The 19,046-nt window shown below is 29.2% G+C and overlaps 1 protein-coding gene across 2 annotated transcripts in view; it reads right to left on the bottom strand.

Moving 5' to 3' along the window:
• LOC106687562 (transcriptional regulator ATRX homolog) overlaps window positions 1–19,046 on the bottom strand; it is a 157,096-nt gene that overhangs the window by 110,858 nt on the left and 27,192 nt on the right. Inside the window, exon 2 of one of the 2 annotated variants that reach the window (XM_014431523.2) lies at window positions 10,743–10,783. The exons of the other annotated variant lie outside the window; for it this stretch is intronic. Coding sequence (XP_014287009.1) covers window positions 10,743–10,783 — 41 coding nt within the window. The remainder of the gene's footprint in view (window positions 1–10,742; window positions 10,784–19,046) is intronic. 2 annotated transcript variants of the gene reach the window in all.

Below are 19,046 nucleotides of genomic sequence, written 5' to 3'. Positions count from 1 at the left end.
GATAATTTAAAAAAAAAAATGGAGTTATCCATAATTTTGCATCAAGCGGGGAAATCAATTCGTCTACATAAATGATTCCTGTACAATTTTATGGTTAGAAACCTGAAATAAAATGCCTTTCTATTATGTTTACGAAAATTACGTTCTTATTTTGGGTGAAAAAAAAAATTAAATTATTTATCCGTAATGTTGCCTCTATTGTAAAAACTAATTTATCTACATTAAGTAATTGAATCAATATCCAAAAAATTTACATATTAAAACATTAAATAAAATTTATAAAGTTACTTATGTCATTGCCTAATGTTCATTAAAAAACGTTCCATGTTGGTGAATAAACAGAACTGAGAAAAAAAAGTGTTTTTAAAGATTAATTACCCAGTTTTTAGTATCCCAAGTGTACATTGTACAGTGGTCTTATAAATAACTTATCCATGATCAATAAAAGCGCTAAATTGCGTTAATTTACGACCGCCAACATAGATAAATATAGCTTTATATAACATTTATATAATATATATATTGTATATATATATATATATACTGATTAAACAGTATAATTTTTTAAAAATTTAATTTGTACCACAACAGACCATGAACGATTACTTTATAAACAAGTACTGTTACTAGACCAATGCAAGGAGGTGCTTTGGTCAGAATCATTTTCAACCGCCAGATTTTTACCCCACAGGGCTAACTCACGGCTACAGCTAGCACAGGGAACCCCGGGTCCTTAGAGTTTGTAGGACAGTGCCTTACCAATGAGCTACTCCCAAACAGTATAATTATAAGACGAAATCTCGAACTATATTCAACTATTCAGTCTCCGTTTCAACTATTGATTACTAACCCATCCCAAATTTCCTCCGGCCCCAACCATTAAGCAGACAATGGAAGGGAAGCGACACGCCATTTGACTGCAAATTTATTATGCAAAATGGGTCAATGCCATATCTGCTAGGTCGATACCAGTGCATCCAATCCTACGGCCTTAGTTAAAGGATGATAAGGCTAAAGGAAATTCTCCCCGTATTTAGAAATCAGTAAAAAAAACAACTAATTTTTCTAATTATACAGGGGAAGGTTTGAGGATAAATTAATATTCTTTATTTTCGTTTCGTCACGATAAAGATATTAAATTTTATTATAGACGATTAATTTAAAACACTTATTATCTAAGGTATGACACTCAAGAATAATTATAATTCCTATTTCATCATGAAACTGACGGTTAATTGAATAGGAAAGTTTTTATATTCCACTGAGATTTTTTCTCTTATGAAATAACTGATTGCGAGAACTATAGTTGAATATTTTTATTCATAAAGATTGTAAAATTGAACAATTGAATTGAATATAAGTTTCGCGATACTTTAAATCTGACTTATTTTCTAAATTAGAGAAAGAAAAACTGTTTTATGTTATGTTAATTTTATGTTATGAGATGTTAGTTACCTAACTCCTACTTTTTAGAAATAAATAATAGTAGTTAGAATCAGAACGGTATGCATTATACTCTAACCAAAATTTGCAAAGAACAGATAATGTTGGTTTATCATCAAGAGTAAATCATTTTGGCTAGATTTTATACGGTTTTGATTAAAATATGAAGACCTCTTAGTACAAGAGCCCAAGAGGAGAAAAAAGGCAGTTATTTCACCCCTATTTTTTATTACTTTAATGAAAATTATGTATGATTACTGGTCAAAATTGATGAGTCTGCCAAGCATATGTATAGGGAATAAAAATGGCGGTTGTTTCAAAACGTTAAAAATAATTAATTTTACATTCTGAGCTCTACATCTTTAAAACTACCAACAATAATAGAAAATCTAAGAGAACATCATTTAAAGTAGAGTAAATTTGCTGAAATATAAGCCCTAATAAAGCTATTTATGTTCAGTAGTTCTCGACATATAGCTTTTTAGAAAGCAATATTTCATAAAAATGTTGTACAGAACGTAGTGAAAGATAAGTAGTTAGTGAATTTATTTTGAAAAATCTATATCTCAAAAACCATTTAACGAACAGATGTCTATTAGTAATCAAATTAAAGCTATGTAGTAGTTTATATTGTTTATTATTGTAGTAATAGTAGTTTTCATGATATTTGCTAAAATGAATTGATTTATAGTTGTTCGGACAAATTTATATATATATATATGCGAATATCATAAAAATTACTACACCTACAAAGATAAGTGTCATAAACTACTTTAGAGTAAGTTAAATTTCTTTAATTTTGAGTGTTGGCAGACGTATGTGCGTCTTATGAGTCTAGAGATATATTTTTTCAAAAATCAAACATTTTATACGAACAACTAGAAATTAACATTTTGTGATTTTACTTTGTCGAATATCATAAAAACTATTACTCCAACAAAGATAAGCGTTATAAACTATGTTATAGTATATTTAACTTGCTTTTATTTGAGTGCTGACGGATATTGTACGTCTTATAGTTTCTGAAATAATGTTTTTTATAAATCAAACTGATTGTTCGAACAACTATAAATGAAGTAGATTTTTTAAGAAATATTACTTTTTAAAAAGCTATATCTCGAGAACTATTGAACGTAAATAGCTCTATTAGGATTAATATTTTAGCAAATTTACTCTTCTTTTTAAAAAAATCCTATTAGATTTACTATTGTCGTTGGTAATTTTTGAAATATAGAGCTCCGCATGGAAAACATAATGCTGTTTAAGGAATTGAAATAGCCACCATTTTTTATTCTCCCTACCTATACTTGGCAGACTCCTCAGTTTGACTAGTAATTATACATAGTTTTCATTAAAGTAATAAAAAATTGGGGTGAAATAACTGCCTTTTTTTCTTCCCGGCTTTTGTACTATCTGGACATGTGTTATAGGCCAAATTTTGATTTTATTCTTAAAAAAAAAAAATGTCTCAAAATGGAGATCTTATGTTTACTACTACAAGCCAGCATGCATACTCAAAATGTATCAACTTACTGAATCCATCTAATGGAAATAAGCACTAAAAAGAACATATAACGTGCAAACCTTAACAGATCTCTAATAAGCCACTGAAAACTTCTTTCCTACCTACCTTTACCAAAGGTGAGATGGTCAAAAAAATAGAGAACCATTAAAATAAATTCCAGCGAAGGGATAAGTAGACAGACGGGCGGCAGTATAGATTATAGTGAGGGAAAAAAACACACCGTCAACCTTCTGGAAGCTCGAAGAAGGTTCTTGGAACAGTTAGAACAGCTGGTGAGCACTCAAATACACTTAAAAATCTTTTAATATTATCTATGGTATTTATTGTAATTATATTTTTTAGAAATCATAGCAAAGAAAACTGAAGGCTGAGTAAAAGAACAAGGAAAAACGAAAAAAAACAAAACGAATAAGTAACACACAATTAGCCATCCAATGGTTTGCCTCCAGAAATAAATCTTACACTAGGGGTATTCATGATCTTTAGTTTAACATGTTAAAGCGTGTTAAATGGAAAAGGTTATGTTAAATGGAGAAATATTTCCTTCTTTTACCATGTTAAAACAATATAACATGTAACATGGCTGAGAGTCTGTTACTAGGTCTGTTAAATAGAGAATGACGTCATGAAACAGACCTGCTGAGCTTGTCACCGGTTTATTTGTTGTATCAGGTTAATTACTCGTAGTTTGTGTTTTTTTTTCTTTTGTCTTGTGTTTTAGACTTTTTAAAAAATACAATCAGTAGTCAAACTTTTACACTTCTTTTAAGTATGTTATAATAAATTACTTTAATCAAAACATAGAAGTAAACAATAACATGAAGTTTTGGAAGGAAAGGTTACTAAACAAGTTGCTCAGAAAATCCGCTAGGACCTCTTTGCATTTACTATTTAACATGACTATAAATAGGGCTGCTCACAATGCTATACTTATGACATTTAACATGGTAAAACATTTTTATATAAATTACATAAATTTAACACAGTATTATGAATACCCCTACTGGAGTGAATAGAGTGATCGAGTTTAATATCAGCATTTTAATTTTTCTTAGATGCATAACACGTATTTATTTTTTATGTTAAACAAGGTGCGAAATCTGAAACAGTTTGCGCATAGCAACAGCTTAGAATAAATAAAAAATTCCCGCGCAAATGATATAACACTGTAAACATTTTATAGATACGAAAAAAAAAATTCATACCTTAAATTTACATATTTTCAGTGTTGGGTTAGGAGCCTTCGTTAAGAATTAAAAATTTATTCATTGCTAGTACAATCCAGATTAGGCCAGAAAGACGCGTTTAACAATAAAATTGTCTCTTAAGCTAAAACTCTTTAGCTATGCACTGGGTAATAAAAAGTATATATATTTCAGCGTGATTGCGTATACTGAAATATAAATTGTGCAGGGGTTCAGATTTTTATAAGAAATAATTTTTTTTTTAAATCAAATTAATAGCATAGTTTACCATGAATGTGTAAGTACATAACATTGAGACAGGAATATAATAAATAAATAAGTAAAGTTCATCTAACAGATTTATAAAAATGTATTTACGTTAAATTAGACTCTAAGAATACATCGACGATGTCATAAAAATATACTTTCCATAAATAATTAATTAAATTATTTGCACAAGTATATTACCGAATTAGTAAATATATTACAGTAAAATGGGGAGAATAGCGATATCAAAAATATTTTGATTTTTTTGAACAGAAAATAAAAATTCAAATTAAAGCTTTCCAATTGGATAACAACGAACTAGTTTAATAATCACAACAGTAAAGAAAATACACAACATTCTCCAGATGAGCACAATATCTTTCAACTGGATGAAAGATGGAGTAACTCAAGGATCAATACAAGGATCCCTCCACTTCACATTATCAAATAATATCATCAGATGATGACAGCCAAGCCACCCTGCATGGCGATACATCGCTGTCTCAACCACCCTCACGATATGATTTTTACCTCTAAAAGTGATTCTCTTATAGACTTTTAAAATATTTGTTTTTAGAGAATATCAACTATCGCTTCAAACATTTACAATTAACTGAATATACATATAAACATAAGAATATGTTACCACACTAAACCTATCTGTCATGATTAAGAAGTTAGAAGTGAAATAAGGAAACATTTAAACGCGAATGAAACCTTGATATTTATTCTAGTAAAATAGCACTGAAATAATTCCTTTATTTTTTCTAATCCTCAATTAAGGATGAAATCAATTTAAAGGCAAGAACTCGGGTTTAACTGCCACATTTGATCTATTTGTGAAGGAAAAGGTAAGCTTGATTCGACCTAATAGGGTTTTTAACAATTTGAAATGAGTTAATTGAGAATCGTACCAAATTGGTTTAAAACCTTAAGATACTGCGAGGTCACTAGGGAATGCCTAGACTAGTATCTTTTCCTAGTTAACATCTAGTCTACTTTTTGTGAGGAAAAATAAACATTTTTGGGAAGTAGGAAGTTTAAATATATAAGAAATAATCTAAAATACATAGGATCAGAGGAAGAACACACAAAGCATCCTTGAGATTGAAAATTTATTTTCTACAACATAATAATATATATATATAAAAAAAACTATCGATTATTGGAATTCTTGGATTAGATTTTGTTATCCACAATTTTCTACTCCTATTTCAAGTTTTAGAAATCAAGAAAAAAATTTGTTTCCGTTCGTTCCATTTGTCAATTCTTTATATAAGCCATATATCAAAAGATAAATATGCAAAAATGAATGATTTAAACAATTTCAATTTAGCCCAATGATAGAAGGACTTAACAATTGAGATGTGGAGTAACAATAATCCAATATTAAATTATTGTTCACTAATTTCGCCTACGCTTACACAAAATAGTCACGCATCAAAATATAGGTGATTAAGGAAGCAATAAAAATACAAGAAACGTTTTTGGCAGACCTTTTTACTTTAGGTAAAATCAATTTAAATATTAAAATAAATAAAAAGATCAAAAAAATTAATTAGAAGGAAGGTTAAAATGCATAGTTGAAAAGAAATTTTTTTGTGAACACTCGATGAAACAGTCCAAACTATTTCTAACATTGTATAAAAAATTAAAGATAAATTAAATTATATCTTATCCTATCACATATAATTTACAATAAGAAATGATTTTTCTTATATTATAATTGGGGAGTAAGTAGCTCATTGGTAAGGCATTAGCTTATAACACCAAGGACTCGGATTCGATTCGGGCAAAGGCAGATAATTATTTTCGGAACTGTGACCGTGGGTCAGCCCTCGGGATCCACTTATCCTCATTAAGTGGGTAAAAATATGGAGGTCGAGCGTAATTCCGACCAAATCACCTCCTTGCACAACCGTTGGTCTAGTAACAGCCATATTATAGTTGTAAAGATTTGTATTTTTTTAATTATAATTTATTAAATTATATTTAAGGCGAACAAATGCCACCAAGCTCCCCCGCACTTAATACATACTATCTTCTTTTTTAACAAGAATTTAGAATGTAAACAGCAAGTAACTGTTGCTAGAAATAATAAGTGTTTTTTTGGTTTAAAATAAACATAATCAAATTATATATTTGAATTATGTTCTCATTTAAAGTGTACCTTATCAGATTTGTAACACTTTGAGGACACGTTTGTATCCTGAAAACAAAATAAGATTTAATATTTTCTGTGTTTCCATAAGGTCGCTGGAATATTCCAGAAATATAATAAATTCCTTCCTCGAATCCCTTAAAAATCCAGAAAATAACTAATCAGTAAAACGTATCAATGAGTCACTATATCGGTGGTAGGCAATGAAAATCTACTAACTCAATTAAAAGAGTTGCAATGTTTGTCTATAACGATATTTGGAATTATTTTATAGTGAATAGTATCTTTATTTGTCTATTGAAGTAAGATTTTAGTAATTTTCTGCAGTCTGAAAGGCTCAAGGATTAGTTTTGAAATGTCCAAATGGCCATTTTTTTGCTAGTAGTTGCTCTCAATTATTTCTAATAATTGCCGTGAAACTAGTTAATCAGAACAACTACATAAAAAAATACCCGGAGAGATGGATACCTTAATCCATTCCCTTGAACTGAATCACCAAGGTTTACTACCGGTATACCTGTGTGTACAGGTTGTGAGTCACCTTTACACTACTATAGTATTATTAAGTAAGACATTGAACATATTATTTTAAAATTTCTATCATTGGAAAGCCACGTAGTAGTTAAAGACATAAAACAAACGGTCTTTGAGATAAGCACCGTGGGAACTCGAAGCGACCATAGATAAGACGCTCTCGAGGACTGATCGGGATAAAGAGGCATTAGTGATGAGCTTGTCAAGCGGCACTGGAGATATAGTCATGCATTCTCTCAATCATAGAGATACTTAAAAATTATCATTATTAATAAAGTAAGCTTTTTAAAATTAATCGTTAGAGGCCTGTCTTAAATTACATAACACCATCAACTCATTCAAGAGATATTGATAATCAAAAGTTAAATTAAAAAATGCCATCATTTTTAAAGAGCAACCACTAACAGTCTATACAAGGAAATTGTAGAAATTAAATTTTTTCTCCAGTACACAAAACTTAGTAATTTCTAATGGAAATGAAGTTAATACGTTTTGGTATTTAAATGAATAATTTTTAGTTGCTTTAATAAATCTTCACTCTCACATTGGCCAGTTGATAATCAAACTCTTGAGATTTCTTTATTAAACAAAATAAAGGTCAAATTCTTTTCTATTTTAAAAACACTTTTCCTAAGTCTGTTTAAACACTAACAATACAGAATGTTCAAAATTCGATTAACACTACTCTTTTTCATGGCTTTTGAGAATTTACAAATGAAATTAGGTTTTATATGTGCTGAATCATTTGGTAGTGAAGTTTGGAACCTCTTCGATTTTTTTTTTTTTTTTCCAGAGAACAAAACTAGGTAGTTTCTAATGGACTTATTATTAGCGTATGATTTTCTTGAAAATTGAATTTAAAAAATATTTTATAAGCGTTATTTTTTCGATCCGATGCGTAAATCGCCTAAATATGGTAACATTATTTTACGGTTTTGGTCTGTATATGATAATAAAAACTGATAAATCATAGATAGATCGGAAAAATCACCAATATAACAGCATATTTAAATTAGATTTTCTATATGAATTCTCGTTTGAAAATATATCTTGATATTGGAAAATATAAAGTTTTGAGCGCAGAATACATCCAAGAGGTAACGGAATCGACTTCACTACCAAATGAAACTTCATGCAGCTTAACTAAGATCAATATAAGGATAAGTATTTGTGTGAATGAATGTATAGTTTCGGTATATAAAAAATGGGATATACCTTCTTTATCTATTTAAATACATATACATGATGACAGTTACTTACCAATATAAAAAACGAATTGTTAATTCATAATAAATCGACCAGATAAAGTGGTTCATGAATAATAAGTTATGAACCCCTACCCTTTGTTAAAATGTTTCCCATAACGAAGCATGTCAAACGAAGCAGAATAGAGAGGGTAGGAACACACAATTTTTTTTTTTAATTTAAAATTCTTATTTATTGATAAATATTACAATCTGCCACAGTAATGATGTTAATGATAACATTCGTAATACACACGCTTTCATATATATAATGAAAAAATAAAATAAGATAAACAGAATAAAAATAAAAACATAATTCAACAAAAATAAAATAAAACAAGTAAAAATGAACATTTCGAACAAAATCTAATAACAAAAAAAAATTACATCCATATTCTATTATGTACAATAGGGGTTTCATGATCTTTAGTTTAACATGTTAAAGCGTGTTAAATGGAGAAATAATTCCTACTTTAACCATGTTAAAAAGACATAACATATAACATGATTGAGAGTCTGTTACTAGGTCTGTTAAATTGCAAATGACGTCACGCAACAGACCAGCTGAGCTCGTCACCGTTTTGTTTGTTATTGTTAGGTTAATTGCTCGTAGTTGGTGTTTTGATTGTGTATTATTATTTTGGATGTTTTAACTAATACAGCAATGAATGACAATAATAATGTAATGATAGTTGCCAATTAGCTCATCTTGATTCTCTTCCTCACAAGTTAGAAGCTCAACAGTTTGAATGCATGTTCAGAAGTTTTGAAAGAAAAGGTTATAAAACAAGTTGCTCAGGACAACAAGGAGCTCTTATGCATGTAACATGACTAGGTCGCTCACAATGCTATACTTATACGGTAAAACAGTTTACATTTAACACAACATGAAAACCCCTAATATTTACACATGTATCATGGCGAACTTTAAGTCTGTTCTATCACCAATGCGTGAGTGGCACAGCGGGGCTGTTCGAGATCCCAGCGCAGCCCTCTCCCACAGCGTTACTAGTACTGAGCTGATAAGAACGCAAAAGGTGCAAACACTCTGGCTATTGACAGAACTTTAATGTCGAATTTATGTTATATACATAAATAAGGAACAGGAAATCAGTAGTTGATAAACGAAAGGAATCAACGCTTAAATAATAAAACTGGACTTCAGTGAAGGAGGCATAAATGAACACAGAAGAGCCGGCGAAATGAAATAATAATTTTTTAAAAAATTAGAAACATAATAATTATAGAATATCCTGTTGATTCTTCGAATCTAAATAAAAATAAGAAACTAATGAAACACAGAAAAGACATTTTACTGGTAAAATAAAATTTAAAAACATCAAATCAAGCAATCATTGTTTCAATAATTGAAATCACTAAAAAAGGAGGAAATAAACAGAAAAACAAGCCTTAGAGGAAGTCAAATGTAAACACAACATTGAGAGTAACATGCATCAATCAACATATATCATACAAACATTCAAGGTACTTAACAAAAATTACCAATTTTTTCTGCTCTTCTCTATAAACATATAAGTCCAATGAAAGTTTATCACAATTAAAATTAAAAATTATCACAAACAACACATATAATTAGCATTAAATGTAATTAAAACAAAACATATTAATTAATGAATGTGAATTGTGAGATATGATATGATTAAAAAATGAATAGAAGGAGCATATGATTAAATAAAACAGAATAATTTATTTAATAATTAAATAAATGTACAATAAAAAAATGGTATAAAACGTGGGACGTAATACAACAGATTTGATTAATTTAAAAATAAATTTCTTCGAAAGAAAGAAATAAACAAAATAACAACTAAAAATAGATTACTTTAAAATACCAACGTTACCCAAATGTGCACATGAGAATATGATTACTAATGACATATGGTGAATATTAAAAGTTTTACATTTGTTAATTTAAAAAAACTGACTATGAATTTTAACAATGAAGGCATTATTTTCTTAAGTATTTTATTAAGTTGAAAATTCAACCATCATCAGGATGAAATTTTTCTTTAATGTAATAATACTCTAGGAAAAATAATTAATTTTTAGATAAAATAAAAAAAAACCTACAATAACAACATATAAAATCATTAAAAAATTTTTCGGAATTTTGAGAAAACCGTTCCTAAATTTGCCTGTTTTATTTTCATTTCTTTTTTTTATAGACAAAGTTTCCAATATGACGGAAATTAACAGAAACTGGGGAATGAATAAAAAAATAAAAAAAAAACAGAAAAAAATAAATCGAAAAATTCAAATGAGTAATGATAATTGATTATTATCAATGCGTAATGGAAATGAGATAATGAAATGGCAAAACTATAAACAAAATTGTTAACAAAAAACTAAATTTAAGTGTGTACCTGATTTCGGTGAGAATCTTCTCATCTCTAACCGGGCATTTCTAAAAACACAGAAAAAAATTCAAATTACAGATTTATCTGTATGAGTTTTGAACATTGACATAGACACAATTGTTTTATGGTGGTTCAATATAATTTGGAGAGATCAATGTTGCCGAAACACTGAAATTTTGGTCGAAACAGAGACTGTTGAATTACAGGCATTAGGTGGGATATAAATTTTAAAAAATACAACGTGTAAATAGATGAATATTTTATCATTTTTTAAGCCAGTAATTTACTTATTCCAAAGGGTAAGGAATCGAAATCAAGTTCAGTTCATGACAAAATAATCAAATAAATATTTGAAATATTGAAATATAATTTAAACATCTTACTAAAAAATTCATAACCTATGGATAATATAACACATCAAAATTTGGAATAAATCTTAACCATATACACTTCTCTTAAACCCAGAATTCAAAAGACAATGTTATGCATCATTATACTCGAAGAGAATAAAATGTTTTAAAGAATGCCTAAGAAGTGTCGAACAGTCGACACAGAGAAATCCAATAAATTGAGATGTCTTGGTTCAAGATTTACAAGCTGTCATGGAGCAGGACATAATTCAATCCTGAAGTAGCCTTCAGGATCGGAGTGGAAGACCGTGTCTTGATAGGATAGTGAGAATATACTAAAAAGAAAGCATGAGAATGAAAGAAAATACGTGGAGAAGTCATTAACGGTTCTTATGAGTTATCTTTCCGAAGACTTAATTCACGTATTATACAATGAAATGATTCAACTTAAATGAGAATAAAATAATAATAAAAATATTAATACTGTAGTTACAACATTAATCATTATCATAGAAGTTAGCACTTTTAAACTGGATTATTTTTTAAATTTATAAGACTTCTCCGTGACCAAAACTTACAGTATACTGTGGAATAAATGAGTCGGAGGAAAAAAAAATATTAATTTTAATGAGGCTAGGTAGAATTCAACAAATGGAGAAACGTAAGATATTCCAAAACAAGATAGCACAAATAATGAAGGATTTTTCAAAGACACTAGATGAAGAAATTGATAGGTTGAGATCTTATATTGAAGATGCAAATATAAAAACGCAATATTTATTGTGATCAGACAAAAGTTTCATCCTTCAATCAGCGTTTGTTTGTTTATTCCTAATTAAATAGGAGAATGTTTTTCTTTAAGATTTTTTAAATACTGTTAAAGGAAATATGATAACAAGAAATGCAGTAAATATCAAAATTTAAAACAGTACTATACAAGTAACAATAATGGAATGAAAAAAAATACTTATCCCGTAAAACATACTTATCCCGTAAAAAATACTTATCCCGTAAAAACTGTAAGTTACAGGGAAAGAAAAACCGTGAACATATACATGAACACAAAAACGAATCCGAATCACTTCCAAGGTGTTTTTGAACACAAAGTATAATTAAAAAGTGGATTAGTTTTTGCAGTCTGCAAAAAAAATGTCTTCAGGGTATGGTTCACTCATATTTTTTGATAATTTATTCATAAATCAGAAACATTTTAAGTAATAGAAACTAACATAAAATATATTGCTATTCAGATTTATTTTGAAACAAAAAATCGGGTTTTTATTTTCATTAAGAAATATAACCGAACAGACGATTTTAATATGAACAAATTTAAATGATGACATTCTAGTTACAAGTGAGCGATATATAATTTTAAATAAATCTATTTAAAAGAAATACAAACACAGGAAGAAGATAATTGACTGTATAAAGTAGATTGTAGGAAGACTCCGGGTAGCGGACAATAAAAGTATCGAAATAGTAAAAGAAAATTATTTATTGTTAACCAACGTTTCGCCCAACTTTGCAAGGCTTCGTCAGGGCTAAATGAAAAAAACAAGATACAAAAATTCTTGAATTAATAAAACATTGAAATAAAAACATTTCAAAACAATTTTTATGTTTATAATTCTTTTTTATATACTTTATAAACATTAATAGTTTTAACAACAATAAATAGTTTTCTTTTTCTATTTTGATATCTTTACTAACCGCCACCCTGACTATCTTCCTATAAAATTCAAATACTGTTAAAAGTATTACAACGCTATAAAATAAATCTATATATTTTACAAACAGGACATTTGAGTTGAGATTATTAAACTTATTAGCGGATGCATCCTGCAATGCCCGGCTTCTATAATATACTGGAAGTCACTTCATTTGCAGATAGCTATTTATACGGTATGGTTAATTCAAGCGCCTGGCAAAGTCGACAGGAAAGAAAATTACATCAGATTATGAAGTACCATATTTTTTTCAAATACATGATTAGAAAAAAAAAAAGTGTATTTTATAATTTTCTTTTTAAATACTCATCGATATTTTCAACTGTAAACGACATAAAAAAAAGCCGAGTGGTGAGTAATGATATGACTATAGAGAATATACCCATTGGTAGCACTCTAAAGGTATTAAAAATAAACAATTTTGAATTATATTTATAAAGAATATAAAATATTTCAAGGATAAAAAGAACACCCACCAAAGAAGCACAGAAGCAATATTCAACCAAAATCTTAACAATTATATTTTTTAAATCTAGTCATATAGGTAACTATAAATTATATTGTAATAGCATTTTTTTAAAAATATACATAATGATTTTCTTTACGTTCTCTTTCATTCAGTTCTTACTTATTTCTTTTTCTTAGTTCTATATACTAAATTTGATTAGTTGATCGAGGATACACTTCACGAACGAAAGTGTAGTATCCAACTACGGGTTCGCGATCTTGTAACAGGAATGCAATTACCAACTTCGGAATGTAGAAAGTGGATAGGAATTTGATTCAGAAGACGGGAAACGCTAAAAATCCGAGACGATTCCTAGTCCATGACAAATGAAAGGATATGATTCAGCTATTGTGACACCTAACTCTTCACTAAACGATGCCAGACTTAATTTAAAAATTCAAATGAATATAAATCAAGAATATGAATCTGTATTCTTGATTCATACTCAAAAGGATGTCAAGGTTTTTCAATATGATTGTAATTATAAACATGTGCTCTATAAACATTAACGCATTCTTAAATACGAGAGTTGATTTTAGAGAGTCTTTCCTATCAATGTATACCTTAAATTTATATAATTATCATAAATATATTTAATTTTCCGTAACTATCCGTTTGTTGAGCTAGGATGTTCATATAAATACATATTAATATTTATCTTCGGGTTTCCCCATTAAGTAATTTTATTTATTTATTTTTTTCATACACATAGTTTGATTATGTTCATTTTGTTTATCCTTCTATTTGTATATATTTCAAGAGAGATTTTTTTTTTCATTCATTTAATTATTTTTATTCTTATTTTAGTATGAATATGATCATTCATCACTATTACTTATTGTCCAGAACTGTGTGGCAGATTGTAATATCTTTCAATAAATAAAAAGTATTTAATTAAAAAAAATCTTCGGGTTTCCCAGTCGCTCTTATGTCTCCCACTGGTATACCCAGTAGAAGTGACTATCCAACCTCCCGAAGGCAATACCTCCTTGAGGTTTTCCTTTTCCAAGTCTTTAGAATTAAAAAACCTACTTATATCCTTAATCTCTTCACTCTACGACCATCTATCCATTCATTAAAAACCAGATCCCAACCGATCGATTTATATATGCCTTTCAATAGAACCCCCTCCTTTAGCAAATTCTTTGTCATATGAGCAACCTTCTGAAATTCTCTTCCTATCTCCATTCGCCAGAATACAATAATTCCTTCATTTCATTTCATTAATATTTTCAATATATGTAAATTAATAAATCACGTATTATCAAGATAAATTCATTTTTTTAACTCGTGGTCTCTGAATTTTTTTTATTATTATTTGTTTATTGCTATTTACAACTGTACGTTATAATACATTTAGTAAATCTGATCTAAGTTAAATTGGAGTGTTACAGGCGTGTAGAGAAACTACCCATTGGTAGCACTCTAATGACATTTTACATTAGCTGGTCTCGTGGCCATCTTTTCAGGCGCCTCGGAGGATTGTCAGGAATGGAAGAGGATGCAAGATTAGAAACTAGGAGGTTAAGGTCTTTATGTATGATTTTATTTGTGACCAAATAAGGAGCATTGAGGATTTTACGAAGGATTTTGGATTGTAAGGATTGAATACGAGAGGAATTGGAAGGTTTAGTGGAGCCCCAAAGCTCAACTCCATAAGTCCAGATTGGCCTTATTACAGTCATGTAGATCAGTCTTTTGTAATGTGTTGGAAGTTTAGACCGTTTGTCTAGTAAGTGCTGTAATAGTCGAAATAGTTTCTTGTCTTTTCAGTCTGGTGTGAGGATTTCAGGTTAATCGCTTGTCCAAGGTAGCGGATCTGTTCGACAGGGGTAAGAGTAACATCGTTAAATGAAACTGTAGGGCAGTCAGTAGGTTTACGACGAAAGGTAAAGGTGATTTGATGGGATTTCTCTGAAATACAAACGCATTATTAAATACTATGGACGGTTAGCCGTCTCACAAGAACCATTCTGCCAAATTGTTCAGAAATGAGCAAAAGCCTATATTAAGCTATTATCTGTACTATTTTCTTCTTATAGATGTAACTAAAATTTCTATTTTCTTTAGGTCTCACTACATGTGCAAATTATTCTATTCTGGAGGGACTTTGAATGTCCTAGACAAATAATGAAATTATACACCGGTACAGCAACATCCTGCTTGGTTCGGTAGGGGAGGTATAAAATCGATAAGAAAAAGTTGCATTATGTGATGTTAGGTAGTTGTACAGTACATCGGTTGCTGGATACAGAGGACTTGACACAAACTATTAATATTTAAACGTAAAAATAAAGAAAGAGATCAGTTCAGATTCATATTTCTGACCTTAAACAAATATGAGTAATAATAAACATCAGCACTTCGATTTAAACAAAAAAAAAGTATAAGAAATTGAACATATCCAAACACAATGTAAAACAAAATTGAAAGTGTTGCGACAAAATAACCACAGGCATACAACTGTGGAGCCTGGGTGATTCTTAATAAGGTATTCCTGCAACAGTCAAAGCTTGATTGCCGTGTCCATTTAATCACAGGACGGTATTGATCCTGGAGCCGGGAGGGAAGGCTAGTCCTCATCTACATAGGGATCTGATGGACAAGGTTTCCCAGACCAACTACATGGTCAGTGCCCATCCCAACTATTACATTGTAGCAAAGATCAGGACCAGATGGATATAAGGAAATTTAGATATAAAGAGATAAAAAAAATTTTACTATCAATAAAATTGAACAGTAAATAATTTCAGTCAAAAACTGCTTTAATCACTATAAATTTTCTGATAAAAATTTTTTGTTCGAATTACAGAATATTCGAGCAAAAAAATTGTTTATAAAAATTCGAAACCGGTTAAAACCGGTTTTCTGGAAAAATTGCTATTCGAAAACCTGTTTTCTAAAATGTTGGTTTTTGTATAAACATTTAAAGTCATTTAACAAATACATTGTCAACTTATTTTATAAATTTTTGAAGACAGGAGTTCGTACCCAAATCCTATTATTGGAAATAGATTAGATATAAAGAGATATCCTTAAAGGCGTGGAGGTAATTTGGATGGAACAATTTGATTTTGGAAAGATGGCACCTAGGGTTTGTCGGTTTTTTTGAGAAAATTATGAAATTCGAAAACCAGTTTTTTAGTAGAAAATATCGGTTTTCAATTTATGAATAACACTTCGTTTGCAAGTGAGAGGGTATTTTCTATTTCGGGGAATTTTGTGAATAAACTAAGGACACGGCTAAATAGCAAATCGATAGACGTCCTCTGTTTTCTGAAATCATATTTCATTAAACAAAAAAATAAATAGAAGATTTAAATTTGTATTAAAATTGCCCGGAATTGAAAATACTAGGTCCTTTGCTTAATTGTCTTTAAAACTAAAATTGATTTTAATAATTGTGTATGCATAAACTTTATTTACTCTGGTCTTTCGGCTTTGATTATAATTTACATTATATAATACACAGTTATATATTTTCTAATTGTTTTTAATAAGTATGTATCTGTATCTAATAACATTGTTTTTAAAAAAATAATATGGTTGTTATAAAGATATATTGTTTTTATTTATTCGAACCCTTTGCTGAATAACTCGATTCACTATTATAAAAATATTTACTTCCTTATATGTGAAAATTATGCATAAACAACAATCCTGGTCAACTATTATTTCTTTGTTCTACTAAATTGCATAAACAAATTTTACTATCAATAAAATTGAACAGTAAATAATTTCAGTCAAAAACTGCTTTTAATCACTCTAAAGTTTCTGTTAAAATATTTTATTCGAATTACACGAATATTCGAGCCAAAAATTTTTTTTATAAAAAATTCGAAACCGGTCGAAACCGGTTTTCTGGATAAATTACTATTCGAAAACCGGTTTTCTAAAATGTCGGTTTTTGTATACACATTTAAAGTCATTTAACAAATACATTGTCGACTTAATTTATAAATTTTTGAAGACAGAAGTTCGTACCCAAATCCCATTATTGGAAATAATTGATTTAGGTGTTTAACATATAAACGTAAATATTATTTCAAATAACAAATATCAACTAATATTTTTGTTTCCTTGAGGAACTATTATAGACTAGAGCGTATTGAAGAACTGAATATTTACGATTTTCAGCTTTATTCAAAAGTATATAGCATACCTACCAAAAACCTTTTTTATGGGATTCCTTGTCTCTTCGAGGTTCTCTAGGTTTGAACAGTTGCAAAAACTGTAGGTTATAATAGGACCTGGCATGTATATAAATCAATTAATCTTCCTACTTTTAAAGTGTTATGAGACAATAAATGATAAAGGTGATTACTTTATACGATAGTTTACGATAAACGGACTGAGTACTGGAACTTCTTGTGACAATATCGATTATTTTATATGACGAAAATCGATTAACAAACCATAATACATTTGACATCTTTATCTATTCAGATACATCTGTATATATTATAGCTATATTAATTTATTGTGACAAATAATGATTCTGATTTTTCACAGCGCCTATAACACAACATTCACCTACTATCTAAATTTGAGTAGAAATTAATCCTATCCTGTATCAAAATGGAAACCTGTTAGTTATTATCAATGGACCCTTACTATAATTTCTTAATAGAAAAACAGTTTATGGCAATAGGCAAAAATTTATTTCCTCCTTTAGTTAGAGACCAAATTCCTTCATACTTCATATTTATCCATTCATAATCATTAATCAATGGCTATTATATTATATTTCAAATAAACAAAACTCCTTCTCGTAGTTTCTTTAAAAATACTCTATTCAAACACTCAAAGACGAGTTCAAACCACAATAATACCTTTCCGACATCTACGACCATTTAACTAGACACTGATATGAAGAAATGACTTAATGCTTGTTATAAATGTATCCTAAATGGAAAAATCCAGTTGGAGAATACTATAAAAAATAATTGATTTAATGAAAAACAAACTTTTCTGAATTTAGCCGCTTGAAAATCATTTTCAAGTGATTTTATCAAAGACAAATTTTACTCCATTCCGGAAGAAAATTTGTTACATTTACTATATAACAAATTAGAAAGAAATGCTTTATTCGGCAATGCTGCCTAAATAAATTGGGTTGCTGGAACACACAGCTTACTTATCAATCCATGATTGGATATAATAGTGACCTGAGCCTAAGCAAATCATAAACGCAGGATACATTTTTGTCTACTTTTTCCTTTTTCAAACAATAATTAACCTAAATATCCTAAATACTATATATCTCAAAAAATCCCACCTTCTTCTCCAAGGTGAACTAAGGACCTCCCACAATAAGTTATATTCCAATTTCCTTATTTATTTTATTTTTTTCTATGCTACACTCTCTATTCCAATCTCTCATACTTCCCTTTTCCAGTGATCCATAACACACGTTCAATACGTTACACAAATGCAATGCAAATTATATGAAACTAACAATAAATAGAAATATACAAATAAACAAAAAATAAAATAGCCACAGTAACAGAGCAATTTAAAAAAAAAAATACTGTTTTAGTTAATTCTGCCTATCCAACTAAAAACGTAACTTGCTTGAAAACACAAAATATGATTTTTCGCATTTTCTATTACAGAATCGGACCTGTCTATACTTTTTTTTTTTGTTGCTTTTGAGGTTTAATTTAACCTCTTAACCCTAGCAGTACCAAGGTAGTATTCATTACGGCCTACTCCAAGGGGGGGG

The sequence above is a fragment of the Halyomorpha halys genome, unplaced genomic scaffold (genome assembly GCF_000696795.3).
Source record: "Halyomorpha halys isolate HHAL.00 unplaced genomic scaffold, Hhal_1.1 Scaffold981.1, whole genome shotgun sequence".
Classification (NCBI taxonomy): Eukaryota; Metazoa; Arthropoda; class Insecta; order Hemiptera; family Pentatomidae; genus Halyomorpha; species Halyomorpha halys.
Note: the sequence above shows the minus strand (reverse complement) of the source record. Positions and strands in the feature narration are given on the sequence as shown.